Below are 13,723 nucleotides of genomic sequence, written 5' to 3'. Positions count from 1 at the left end.
GACTCTCTTATCAGGGGCTAATGCAGCTGGTGATTTTAAGTTGAAGTCAATGCTTATTCACCATTCCAAAAATCCTGGGGACCTTAAGAATTATGCTATATCTACTCTGTCTGTGCTCTATAAATAAAACAACAAGGCCTGGATGACAGCACATCTGTTTCCAGCATGGTTTACTGATCATTGTAAGCCCGCTCTTGAGACCTACTGCTAAGAAGAAAATCTTCCTTTCGAAATGTTACTGCTCATTGAAAATGCACCCAGTCACTCCAAAGTACTGATGGCAATGTACAAGGAGATTAATATTTTTGTGTCTGTTAACACAATATCTATTCTGCAGTCCATGAATCAAGAAGTTATCTGGACTTTCAAGTCTTATTACTTAAGAAATACATTTTATACGGGTATATCTGTCATAGATAGTAATTCCTCTGACGGATCTGGGGGCAAATAACTTGAAAAACTCCATTAAAAAGATTTACCATTCTAGATGCCATTAAGAACATTTGTGATTCATGGGAGGAATCAAAATATTTATATTAACAGGAGTTTGGAAGAAGTTAATTTCAACCCTCATGGATGACTTTGAAATGTCCAAGACTTCAGTGAAGGAAGTAACTGAATATATGGTGGAAATAGCAAGAGAACTAGAAATAGAAGTGGCATCTGAAGATGTGACTGAATTGCCACAATCTCATGATAGAACTTGAATGGATGAGGAGTTGCTTCTTATGGATGAGTGGAAAAAAGTGGTTTCTTGAAACAGAATCTACTCTAGGTGAAGATGTTGTGAACATTGTTAAAATGTTACATCAGCTTAGTTGATAAAGCAGTGACTTAAAATACTGCATCAACTTAAAATATTGCATCAACTTAAAATATTGCATCAACTTAGTTGATAAAGCAGTGACAGGGTTTAAGAGGATTGACTCCAATTTTGAAAGAAGTTCTACTCTGTGTACAATGCTACCAAATAGCATCACATATTATGAATAACTTTTTCATGAAAAGAAGTCTATTGGCTCCATGAGTCCATTGGCAAACTTCATTGTTGTCTCATTTTAGGAAATTGCCACAGACACCTCAACCTTCAGTAGCCACCACCCTGATCTATCCACAGCCATCAACGTCAAGGCAAGGTTCTTCACCAGCAAAATGATTATGACTCATTGAAAGCTCAGATGATTGTTAGAATCTTTGGCAATAAAGTATTTTATTTAAAATATGTACATTGTTTTCTTATACATAATGTTGTTGCACACTAAATAGACTACAGTAGAGTATAAATATAACTTTTTTATGTGCTGGGAAACAAAAAAATTGTGCAACTGACATTGTAATATTCACTTTATTGCAGTGGCCTGGAACTGAACCCACAATATCTCCAAGTTATGCCAGTACCCAGAATAGATACATCCATAGAGACAAAAAGCAGGTTGCCAGGGGCTGGTAGGAGGTGGGAATGTTGAGTCACTACTTACTGGGTACATGATTTCCTTTTGGGATGATGAAAATGTTTTCAAACTAGATAGGGGCTAGGTAGCATAATATTGTGAATGTACTGAATGCCACTGAATTGTACATTTTAGGATGGTTAATCTTATGTTAATTTTATGTAAAAAAAAGTCTTGGCGTGATTTGTTATAAACCATAGTAACTGGAACATCTCTAAAAAGTTTTTGCCTCTCTTCAGGTATGATTTAAGGTAAGGATCAAAGTTGTGTTTGTTTGTTTGTTTGTTTTTCCATGTGACTTTGTTGAGCATAGTGTTTATAAATATTAATTAAGTCAATGCAGTTGATAGTCTTGTTCAAATTGTCTATATTCTTACTAAATTTTTTCAGTCAATTTATTCTGTTTATACCTTCCTTTAGTTCTATAAATTTTTGCATCATGTATTGAGAACTTTTGTTATTGGGTGCATAACCCTTTAGTATTATGATGTCTTCTTAATTAAATAACCTTTTATGATTATGATATGGTCTCTTTATCTCTGGTAATATCCTTTATCTTAAATTTTTATTTGGTTTGATATTACTTTAGCCATATAAGCTTCTTTTTGTTAGCGTTTCAAACTGTTTGTATCTGCATATTTTAAGTACGTTTCTTGTATTTAAAAAAATCTATACTCTTTATTCAGTCTGACAATATTTGCTCTAATTGGAATGTTTAGCACATTTATATTTATTATAATTGTGGGCACATCTGTACTTCAACTTACAATATTGGTGTCCAATTTCTATTTTTCCAATCTGTTCTTTGTTTCTCTGTTACTTTTCTCCTGCCTTTGTTTTGTGAGGATAAATACTTTTTTCACATCCTATTCTAATGTGTCTACTAATTTTTAATTTAAGCATTTTGTGCTAGTTCTTAGTGACGCTTTAGAGATGAAAAATGCATCTTTAACTCATCACAATCTATGTAGAGATATTTTACTACTTCAGAAATAATTTGTTTTAACAAGTATTTCCAAAGAATAACCCTAAATCTGCTGTATTATTGTCATATATATTAATTCTACATATGCTATTTTTTAAAAAATCATGCTATTTTATTATTATTTTTGCTTTAAAAAGCTTGGTAACAGTCTAGTGAAACCAGAGGTTGGGAGTAGGTTACCTGAGTAAAAAGGAATATATTCAGATGCCAGACCACCAGCAGCACCCTGTGGCTAGATAGCATCCTACAAAGAACACAGGACCTGCACAGTGAGTGGACCTTTAGGCATTCTCCCCTTATTGATGAAGTGGTCAAATTCAGAACTGATTCTATAATTTACTAATCTCCTAAGGTTTTGAACTTATCATTGGAAGAAAGCAAGAGTAAAAAGAGAGAGAGGTAGGGATCCATGATGAAAAGGGATACTGAGACTTTATTCATTTCATTTTTTATTTCTTCCTTTATTCATTTTTATCATTTAGCATTTATTAATTGAAACAGGCACTGTGTTGGATATTACTGGCTATACTGTTGTAAAAAAGACATGCAAATTTTAAACTTGTATATTTTTAAAGATGTTGGGACCTAATTCTATATACCAAACTGATGAAGCAGGACAATTTGGTTACAATCACAATTTCTGAAGAACATTTTAAGTTGTTAACACTTCATATAATTCTCACAAGAACTTGGTGTGGTTAATGCAATACTTTTTATGAGTACCACTATGTAAATGAAGCTGCTCACAAAGTTAAATTTAGTTGCTTTCACAAATGACCCAGATGCAGATTCCAGTTAGCACATAGTGGTTTTTCAAACATTTTCAAACAAAGATAAATATTTTCTGCCTACTCCTTTCTCTGTTGAAACTAAAATCAAACATCTCACCCTGTAACAAGCACAAGGAATTGATGTATAAGAAGAACAGCTTGCAAGTTCTCTTTTCTTCCAAGAATAGCTGTGATTTACTAGAGGCTCCTGAGATTTTTGACATGTTTATACATATGTGGGGATAGCAGAGCACTGGAGAATCCCAGTAGCTACCAAAGCAGTGGGCCATTGAGAGAGAAGGGATACTCAGGTGGTATAGCTTGGATATTTGTCCTCTCCAAATCACATGGTAAATTTGATCACCAATATTGGAGGTGGGGCCTGGTGGAAGGTATTTGGGTTATGGGGGTTAATCCCTCATGAGTGGCTTGGTGCTGCCCTCATGGTAAGGAGTGACTTCTCACTCTATTGGTTCTTACAAGATCTGACTGTTAAAAAGAGCCTGACATCTCCCTCCCCTATCTCTTTCTCCTTCTTCTTGCCATATGATGCGTGCACCCCTTCACCTTCTGCCATGAGTGGAAGCTTCCTGCGGCTCTCACAAGAAGCAGATGCTAGTGTCATGCTTCTTGTACAGTCTGCAGAACCGTAAGCCAAATAAACCTTTTTTCTTTATAAAATACCCAGCCTCAGTTATTCCTTTGTAGTAACATAAAAACAAAGACATTAAAGTAGTAGTGAAGAGAATATAGGGACTTCAATCACAAATTAATGAGTAGGACTTCAGGAAAATCCCAGATGAAATATTTTTTTAAAAATTTTATTAAATGTTTTGAATAGAAATCTTCTTTGCTTCTATCCTAAGAGATTTAATTTGCTTTTACATACTTCATTAAATATAGGTAACTACTGCTTTCAATATGATGTAATGCTGCAACTGTCTATGAGAGGCAAGAGACCTGCTCCATGCAGTTTATATTCTTCAAGGAATATTATACTCAAAAAGGTCCAAGTGAATTACACATGTTTGAGAATATAAGCAAGCAAATGCATACATATGAATAAAGATCAATGTAAATGTGGAGTAAAAGTGAAATTCACTAAGATTAAAGGCCAGAAATATCAGATGAAAAGTTGAGCTTCAATTAATACCTTTTCTTAACAACAATACATTTTCTTAACAACATAAACTTACATGCTTTGAATAGCATTTGAATAAGAGACTTCCTTACATGATTTGGAGTCCGGTGATGGTGGAGAAATATTAGACACAGCAAGGTCACTTTTTGATTTTTTAGGCTTCTTTGCATTTAATTGCCAAGGTTTATCATAGCTTCTGAAATCCCTTCTTGTTCCTTTGGATTCTGTTAAAACAAAATATATATAAAACTGCAACAAAGTGATTTCAAGATTGAGCAAAAACCAAGTCCATGAAGTCATTAAACATACTTGGCAAAACATATAGGTCACCTCATATCAAAAATAATGTACACACGCAAAAGTATTTCTTGTTTAATTTCATCTGTAAATTAGACTTTTAAATCTGATATGAATCAGTTTATATATGCATATGATTAAGATTATATCATATAAAACTATGAAATTGGCTGGGCGTGGTGGCTCATGCCTGTAATCCCAGCACTTTGGGAGGCCGAGGTGGGTGGATCACCTGAGGTCAGGAGTTCGAGACCAACCTCACCAGTATGGTGAAACCCCATTGTCTCCACTAAAAATACAAAAATTAGCCGGGCATGGTGGCGGGGGCGTCTGTAATCACAGCTACTCAGGAGGCTGAGACAGGAGAATTACTTGAACTTGGAAGGCAGAAGTTGCAGTGAGCCGAGATTGTGCCACTGCACTCCAGCCTGAGTGATAGAGACTCTGTCAAAAACAAAAAACAAAACAAAACAAAAAAAACCAGGAAATTAATTTGAAATGTTTTTCAGGCAGGGGTTCCGATCACTTAAAATAACATTCTGTGAATGTCATGGAATAAAGCATTGTATTCTGTTGTAAATAAAAACAAACATTTCAGTAAATTTCACTCACTTGATGCCACCTTATCTATTATGACATGTAAAATCATTGATATTCACCTAAATCAATTTATCCTCTATTGCAAGAAAGATAAATTTAAATCAACCAACATTGTTACTTTAAAATTCCCCTTAGAAGGTGGTCACTGTCTTGCCCATTCCACAATTAAAGGGTCTTTCAAGAGTTCATCCCTCTTGACTTCTTTTACAAGAATTTCATGTTTTTACACAGAACAATCTTTTTCCTCATCCCCATATCACCTGATAACTCTTTCTTCAACTCATTTATTCCTTCTTCATCTTCCATTCCTCTAATCTATGTGGCATTCTTTAGGGTTTCTTTATGCCTTCTTGTCTTAATTTACAAATTTAAAAACCACCCTAGCTTTATGGAGGACTCATAAGTCTTTTCTCTGGCCACTCACTTATAAATAACTAACATACACCATTACACATTAATGGATTCCTCAAACTTTCATGTTAAGGTTGTACTTAACTAGCTGTTACCCAATTTGTTCACCTCCAAAATCCCATTAAATACCAAAAAGGCATGAAAATTCTAAAGCATTAGGAACATAAATATTTGTCCATGGTCTGCTAGAACCCAGGAATTATTTCCATAGATAAGGTTAAGAGAGGATATAGGCCAGTCAAAAAGAGAATGGAAGATTTCTAGGTGTCCACCCCAACCTTGGAGTCATCTCCTTATGTTGTTTCACAGTCTTTCAGAATTTGTCTTTCTATATCCATTCTTGGACTATAAATTCTTCTAATGCAACATAGGTAATGGGAGAAAAAAATCTTGGTCATAAAATATAGCATCTCTTTATATAAAGGAATATTAAAAGGAGCCAGAGAGGAATGAAATGAATATTGTGACTTTCTTTATTCTCTGCTTCTAGGAAGAAAAAAATCCATATTAATTCAAATAATTTAGCAATGATATTTTTATCCAGTTCATTGAAAAGAGATAAGATAGTAAGTCATGCATCAATTTTGCAGAAACTTAAAGGATTCAACTAATATTGAAAATTTTAATAGTAACCATGATTTCACCTCTTTAAAATTTTGAAAAGAATCCAAATAGTTCCAAGCTATATGGAGAGAGAACAAAGAAGAGTCCACCTACACTATTTGTTGATAAATCTAGAACTAGATAGAACATTCCTCATTGAAGTTTGAATAAAAAGAGAAAATATTATTTTAAGAATCATTTAATAAAAAACAAGAATACAGTATTCACAATGGAGAGGTAATCATAGTTTTAAAAAATATTTATAATGGAAAGCTATTAAATGTTGGAATGTGACTGTGACTATTTTGTCTTCTCAACAAAAATAAAAGAAAGTGGACTCAATGAAGCAAAAAGAAATTAGAGAGGAGATAGGCTAACCAACCTACGAATAAAAATATAACTGTGTACGGAAATAATAAAAAGAAGATGAGATAAAGAAGTAGCAACAGGAAACTAAAATGCAATACCAATATTTAAATTTGCATTCAAAGCCAGAAAGAGAAAACAGATAGCGTAGAAAATTGAATCAGTGACACAGAGAAAACACTTTGCTTGATACACCTCTCTAAAAGAGAGTCAACAAAGAAAAGCAAACACAATGCCAAATGAAATGAGAAAAACAGAGAACAGTAAATAAGACTCAACTTACACATAATAGATTTTCCTGAAAAATCATAGTTGACATTCCAGTAAAATTTGGAATATCAGAAGTAAAAAAAAAATTCATAAGTATTCAAGAAAAATAATTTGTCTTTTATTCCCACAAAGGAATGAAAACAAGGCTGTTTTCAAGATTCTCCTCCACAATATTAAATGATAGACTTTTAAGGAGAAAATGTTGTGTCCCATGTTGCTAAATATATTTAAAGGCAACAAGAGGATATCTTCAGATATTTCTGAAAAGTATGATACCCATGTACTTTGAATATTGAGACGTTTTCTGGCTAATTAAAAGATGCACCAGGCTGGGTGTGGAGGCTCACGCCTGTAATCCCAGCACTTTGGCAGGCCGAGGTGGGCAGATCACGAGGTCAAGAGATCGAGACCATCCTGACCAACATGGTGAAACCCCATCTCTACTAAAAATACAAAAAAAACAAAGTTAGCTGGGCATGGTGGCGTGTGCCTGTAGTCCCAGCTACTTGGGTGGCTGAGGCAGGAGAATTGCTTGAACCCAGGAGGCAGAGGTTGCAGTGAGCCGAGATCATGCCACTGCACTCCAGCCTGGTGACAGAGTGAGAGTCCATCTCAAAAACAAAAACAAAGAAAAGATTCACCAAAATCAATAATTCAAAAATACAGTCAGGTTTTAAACTGGTATTATTTACCATCATTCAATTATAACCTCTTCAGTTTCATTAGTATCCAAAAATTCATCTATGCTTTTCTCTTCCTTCCTGCCATACTTTCCCTCTAAATTTTTTCCTCTTCCTCTGGGCCATTTCCTTCCACATAAACACTCTTCCATCCTCAAATATCCCGTTTCATGTCTTAGCACAGCCCCCATTCTTCCCACAATAGCCTTCCCTCCTCTACAGCTTCCTGGGATGGTGGATGCTCTTGCCCCATGTCCCATGTTCCACCAACCACAGGCTGTGGAAGCAGGGCTGGATCTCCTGGTTCAGTGATGCTTCTATGATAGAAGCCTCAACAGTAAAGTAAAAGTGTCTGTTCTCTTATGGGAAATGTCACTTAGCTATACTACTCATTTCTCTTCATTATCACTCATTATCACCATCTTTTCGCCTCTGATTAATCTCACAGCCTTACTTCAGACAGTGGCATAGTCTTTTCCTGTCTCTTGTCCTTTCAACAACTTGAAAGAAACTATAGTGACCTCTTTATTCTTAGACAAACCATGCATTAAGCTTCATACTTCCTTGCCCTGCTCAACTCTGAAGAGCTTCACTTCCCTGATATTTCTGCTACCTGCAAACTAAAGCTGCCCACAGAATTTTCTCATTATATGGAATCATTCCACATCAAACATCTTGATCTCAAATATCACAATCTCTCAGCACAGCTTGTATCCTTCTGCATTGCTCATATTTTCGCTATATTGATCTCCTGAAAGTTTTGATTGGCTTTCTCTGTCTGAACCTCTCCATCCACTTGCTCTCTACTTCTTAGACAGCTTGATCACCTGGAGTTTGCTCACAAATACCCTCAACTCCTTCGGCAAAACTGTTCTCTCACCCTTGCTGTAGTAACACAACCACAATTCTCGAAGTCCCTCAAACTTTTTTCTCTCTTCCTTCCCAGAACTTCTGGGCACTGCTAGAGTAAATTAACAATCTTATTCATAGTTTCCATGATTAATTAATAATAATTAATTCATGTCCTTGACTTCTGTTAGGCCCCAGAACTGCATGACAATCTTTTTTTAAATTTTCCTTTGCCAACTCTTTTTTCCTTTCTCTTGGTGACTTTCCATAATTGGTGCCCTTACTTCAATCTTCCCTATCTGACCCCCCAACCACTTGTCTTGGCAAATATCCTCACCACAGAATAAACAGACAAAATTTAGGGCACCTGAAGTCATCTCATACTTGCCTTCTCCCAGTCCATCCCATACTCTAACTAAAAATTTTACCCACATCTTCCTTTATTCTTTCACTCTTATTATTATCTGTATGATATTGAAGGTAACATCTGGGACTCCTGCTTTGACCCATCCCCAAAGCTTTAGACTCACATCCAATAGCCTGCTGTAATTATCTACTAAAGTGTGCCACAAGAAATTAAAATTCACCAGTAGGTACTAAGAGAACTGATAGAATAACATGGTAGTTCTTAATCATGATCTCTTTTCCATGGTGTTTCCTCCCACATTATCCCTACTCCTCAAATGCAGACAGGACTTTTAACTTGCTTTGAAACAGTAGAATATAGCAAAGGTGATGAGGTGTCAATGTTATGATTACATTCTAGTATATAAGATCCATCTTAGTAGATTGGAATGAGAGAAATGCCCTTGTTGACTTTAAAGAAGTGAGTTGCCAGCAGGGCATGGTGATTCACAACTGTAATCCCAGCACTTTGGGAGGCTGAAGCAGGAGGATCACTTGAACCCAGGAGTTCACGGTTATAGTGAACTATGATCATGCCACTGCACTAAAGCCTGGACAATAGAGCAAGACCCCAACTCCATTTTAAAGAAGAAGAAAGAAGGAAGAAGGAAGATGAAGAAGGAGGAGGAGGAAGAGGAGAATAAGAAGAGGAAAAAGAACAGGAGGAAGAATTAGTAAGCTGCCGCTATGCGAGAGACATGTGGCAGGGACTCTGGGTTGCACCTAGGAGATGACAGTAGGTCCTGGCTGAAAGTCAGTCAGAAAATAGGGACTTCAGCCATATAGCTGCAGAAAATTAGTTCTGCCAACAACCCAAATGAGCTTGGAAGCAGATTCTTTCCTAGTCCAGCCTCCAGATGAGAATGTAACCCAGCCAATACCTTGATTTGCAGCCTTGTGAGACTGAGCAGAAGACTCAGCTAAACCGTGCACAGACTTCTGACACATAAACACTGAGGTACTTAACGTGTGCGATTTAAAATGCAGAGGTGGCCGGGCATGGTGGCTCATGCCTGTAATCCCAGCACTTTGGGAGGCCAAGGCGGGCGGATCACGAGATCAGGAGATCGAGACCATCCTGGCTAACACAGTGAAACCCCGTCTCTACTAAAAATACAAAAAACTAGCTGGGTGTGGTGGCGGGCACCTGTAGTCCCAGCTACTCGGGAGGCTGAAGCAGGAGAATGGCGTGAACCCGGGAGGCAGAGCTTGCAGTGAGCAGAGATCAGGCCACTGCACTCCAGCCTGGGTGACAGAGCAAGACTTCATCTCAAAAAAAAAAAAAAAAATGCAAAGTTTAATATACTCCTATCTCTCCAGATACTGACTTATAAAATATGGACTCACATGAGCTACAGTAAATTCACAGATGCTCATCTGATCTGCGTTTATGTGGTAGGTAACGTCTTAGTACCTACAAACCAAAGCCCCTGCCTACCTAACCATTCTACTTAGAATCTAAACCCCAGAAAGTTAAGGCCAAGAAAAAGTAAGAGTTTCTTCTTTTTTATGCCAAAAGTTCATATTCTAACTTCCTGTATGATGCAAATAACTTTTGTGTGGATAAATGACATCATAGATGTCTACATTCTTCAGAGGACACCCTACTCTCTACACACTTTAGTGTAGCTTTGGGACCTGGTATCAAGAAGGCATTCATATAAGATACAGCCAAAGAAGACCAAAATCCTTTCACGGGATCCCATAAAGCATGAAGAGGTGGAGAGAAGTGATAATGCCATCCAAGTAAAGTCATTTGGAGTACAGTCGGATTTCTACGGGAATCAGACAAGAAGTTGGTTATCCAAGCAATGGCCATGAGGGGATTTGGATTTGAAAGTAAATGTCAAACTAACAGACCAATGTGTAAACACATTTTATGAGCAAAGATTGAGGTCAAGTCTACCTAATTCTTTCACCAGTGTTTACTGGGGAGAGGAGGCTATGATACACTCGGAAAACTAGTTCCCTGATGTAAAGAGTCAGTGAATCTTCCTAAGGTTTACTACAAAGGATAAAATTCGGGCATGGAGAAATAAAGAACAATCATCAGTTTGGGCAACAAGAAAAGTAATCCTGTAGAACTCCACTATTGTCTTTCTATATAGATAAGCTATAAGCATTTAATTCAAATTATTCATTAAAAAATAAGTTTAGGACAACTAGTTTGAATTTATACAGGATAAAATCTTTTGATGCAAATCTGAATCTTATCTGTATTAAAATGCAAAATGCTGATTCTTGTATTTTGAGACATAATACATTACGATATATTCAAATTTAATAATTTATGAGAAATTTTAGCATCTAGGTAAGGTCAGAGATGAACACATGAAACTTTTGGTAGCTATCTATCTAGATTTATCTTATTAGTATCAAAAAGAGTTTTGAAATTTTGACATTAAATGAATCCCAAATTAACTGCATAGACATTCTTCATTTACCTGATTTTTCGCTTTCTGCCCATAGAGCTGCAGATCCAGACAAAGTTCTTTGAAGCTGTCCACGGTTCCCTTGTTTAGACTGAAGATGGTCAATGAGAAATGGGATTGGCTGGTCAGGTGTCTCAGTTATTAACTTGGTCATTAATTCCTGAAGGCAGAATAGAGCGCACAATTATAATTAATAATAACAGCAACAGTAATAGCAAGCACTTACTTAGCATGTAATATTGTCCGGCACTGGTCTAACTGCTTTATATACAGCAACTAACTTCATGCTTATAACAATCTTTTCAGACAGCTACAAGTTACTGCCCTCATTCTGAGGAAACAATAACAGAGAAGTAAATCGTCTATATTACACAGCTAATATGTGGCAAAATCAAGGTATTTTTAGTTTTTATTTTGTATTATACTTAGCCAACAACATACTAAAAGTTTAAATTCCTTTAAAATTATAGCTTAAGAATTTTAAACTTCAGTTTGCTATTTTGAGAGATATCATTATCAACTAAACTTGCTAAACTTCACCATCTACCTTATATCAATGTCATTTTTTTGTTCTCAATGTTATAAAAGTAACAAAAATGAAGAAAATTTTATTGGAATTAAAGAAACAAGTAATAAGTCAAAGGCTTACAGAAACCAAAAACTGTCTTAAAGTAGTCTCCAAGAAATACAGAATTCTCTTTTTGTAAAAATCCCTGTTATGTGTCCTTCCTTCTTCCTTCCTTCTGCTCTTTTTTGAGTTGAGCAATGTGAGTTCTCTACGTGCAAAGCAGGCTGTTCCATTTTGGACAGCTCTAATGATACTTTAAATTGGGCTGAAATCTGCCCAAGGGTAATATCTACATATTTTTTTTTCCAGTCAGGAGCAGCAAAGAGCAATCTCCAATATGTAGTCCATTAGAATCCCTAGATTTTTTGAATATGAACAGCTGTCAAGCCACGTGGATATCATTTTGTGCCGTGTAATTGGGTTTGTGAACTTATGTGTACCATTTACATTCATATCAGTCACATTTCATCTTGTTGGTTTTAGCCTATAATTCTAGTCTGTTCATTGCTGTTTTAAGCTAGGATTCTGTGAGAGGCAGTGTTCTAGTGCTCAAAAAATCAGATACTAAGAGAGCTAACAAAAGTGTTACTGGAAATTCCCCAGTGCATCCTTTTTTGTTGGTGGTGGTCTGTTTCCTTTGCCTTGAATGATGTTCTCTTATGGTCAGATGGCTAGTTTGTCATCCTTCAGTCTCCAATGATACTTCTATAAGAGGTTACCCTAACTAATCTTCAGAAGTCTTTATTATTTTATCATTTTATCTTCCTCACTGTATTTAGCACTCTCTAGAATTATTTTGTTTAATATTTGCTCACCTGTTTGTTATCTCTCTCCTCCGCCACCCCTACTGTAGCACTTGGAAAAACACTTGCTTAGTTTGATATCAATTTTCTCTGTAGGGCCTAGAACTCTGCCTAGCTCATAGCTGGTGCTGAATCAATACCTATTGAATGAATGAATCAATGAATCAATCAACCAATCAATGTTTGCTTTATTGACTACAGGTAGATATTAGTAACTAGAATCCCTTATTGTACCAATAAACAACAATTAAACCTTTTATAGTCCAGCAAAATATAGTGCTCAGACATGCTATATAAGAAACTGCTGTCCAGATTATCTAAGGGATATTTATCTACATTTTTAAATCTAGGAAAACATGGCTTTACCTGGGCAGAGGCTAAATGGATTTTGCAGATAACAAGATCCCAAGTTGATCATAGAGTCATGGATTAAATATTTCTGCATATTTAAAAAATGCATAGATTGAACACAGAGTTAGAAGTAAAAACAGCAAAGGATTTTTACCATAAATACATTATGATGCAAGATATTTATTAGACAAGTGTAATACTTTTTATATTCTGAAAAACAAGTAAGCAAACAATCAGTTGTCTCGGGTATTATTCATTTATGCTATTTAATATTTCAATTATAGTTATAAATTAAAAAGGCCATCTGCTACTGTTGTGAAGGTAATTGTAAAGTAATGCAGAGTTCAGTTAAATCCTAATTATACATCTGTGGAATGCAATCTAAAACATTTTGGATTTTACCTCTATTATGTATTATGCTTTATTTGAACTAATTTTACATTATAAAGGGTTCCAGAAAATAAAAAGAAAAATAAATAGAAGGTACAACTGGATTGCTATTGTCACAGAATGTCTGGACACTCAGATAAAGCAAAACTAAATCAGGTAATGGAACTTTAAAGCCACAGCCATTTCTATCCTGACACCTCTGAAAATCTCATGGTTTTTGTTTTGTTTTTGAATTTACCTTTCAAAGTAGATGGAAAGTTTCTAGATTTCTTTTTTTAATAAACTGAAGTGTTCCTACATTTTTCTTTAGAAGATGGATTATACAGTCATAATAAACCAAGTAATCACTAT

The 13,723-nt window shown here is 35.7% G+C and overlaps 1 protein-coding gene across 8 annotated transcripts in view; it reads right to left on the bottom strand.

The window, feature by feature from the left end:
* C7H8orf34 (chromosome 7 C8orf34 homolog) overlaps positions 1-13,723 on the bottom strand; it is a 542,145-nt gene that overhangs the window by 421,385 nt on the left and 107,037 nt on the right. For all 8 annotated transcript variants that reach the window (XM_054499542.2, XM_063668844.1, XM_054499543.2 and 5 more), the window contains exons 2-3: positions 11,273-11,420; positions 4,440-4,571 (exon numbers count right to left, since the gene is read on the bottom strand). In XM_054499542.2, coding sequence (XP_054355517.2) covers positions 4,440-4,571; positions 11,273-11,420 — 280 coding nt within the window. The remainder of the gene's footprint in view (positions 1-4,439; positions 4,572-11,272; positions 11,421-13,723) is intronic.

Source organism: Pongo pygmaeus, chromosome 7 (assembly GCF_028885625.2).
Source record: "Pongo pygmaeus isolate AG05252 chromosome 7, NHGRI_mPonPyg2-v2.0_pri, whole genome shotgun sequence".
NCBI lineage: Eukaryota > Metazoa > Chordata > Mammalia > Primates > Hominidae > Pongo > Pongo pygmaeus.
This window is presented reverse-complemented; position numbering and strand designations above follow the sequence as displayed.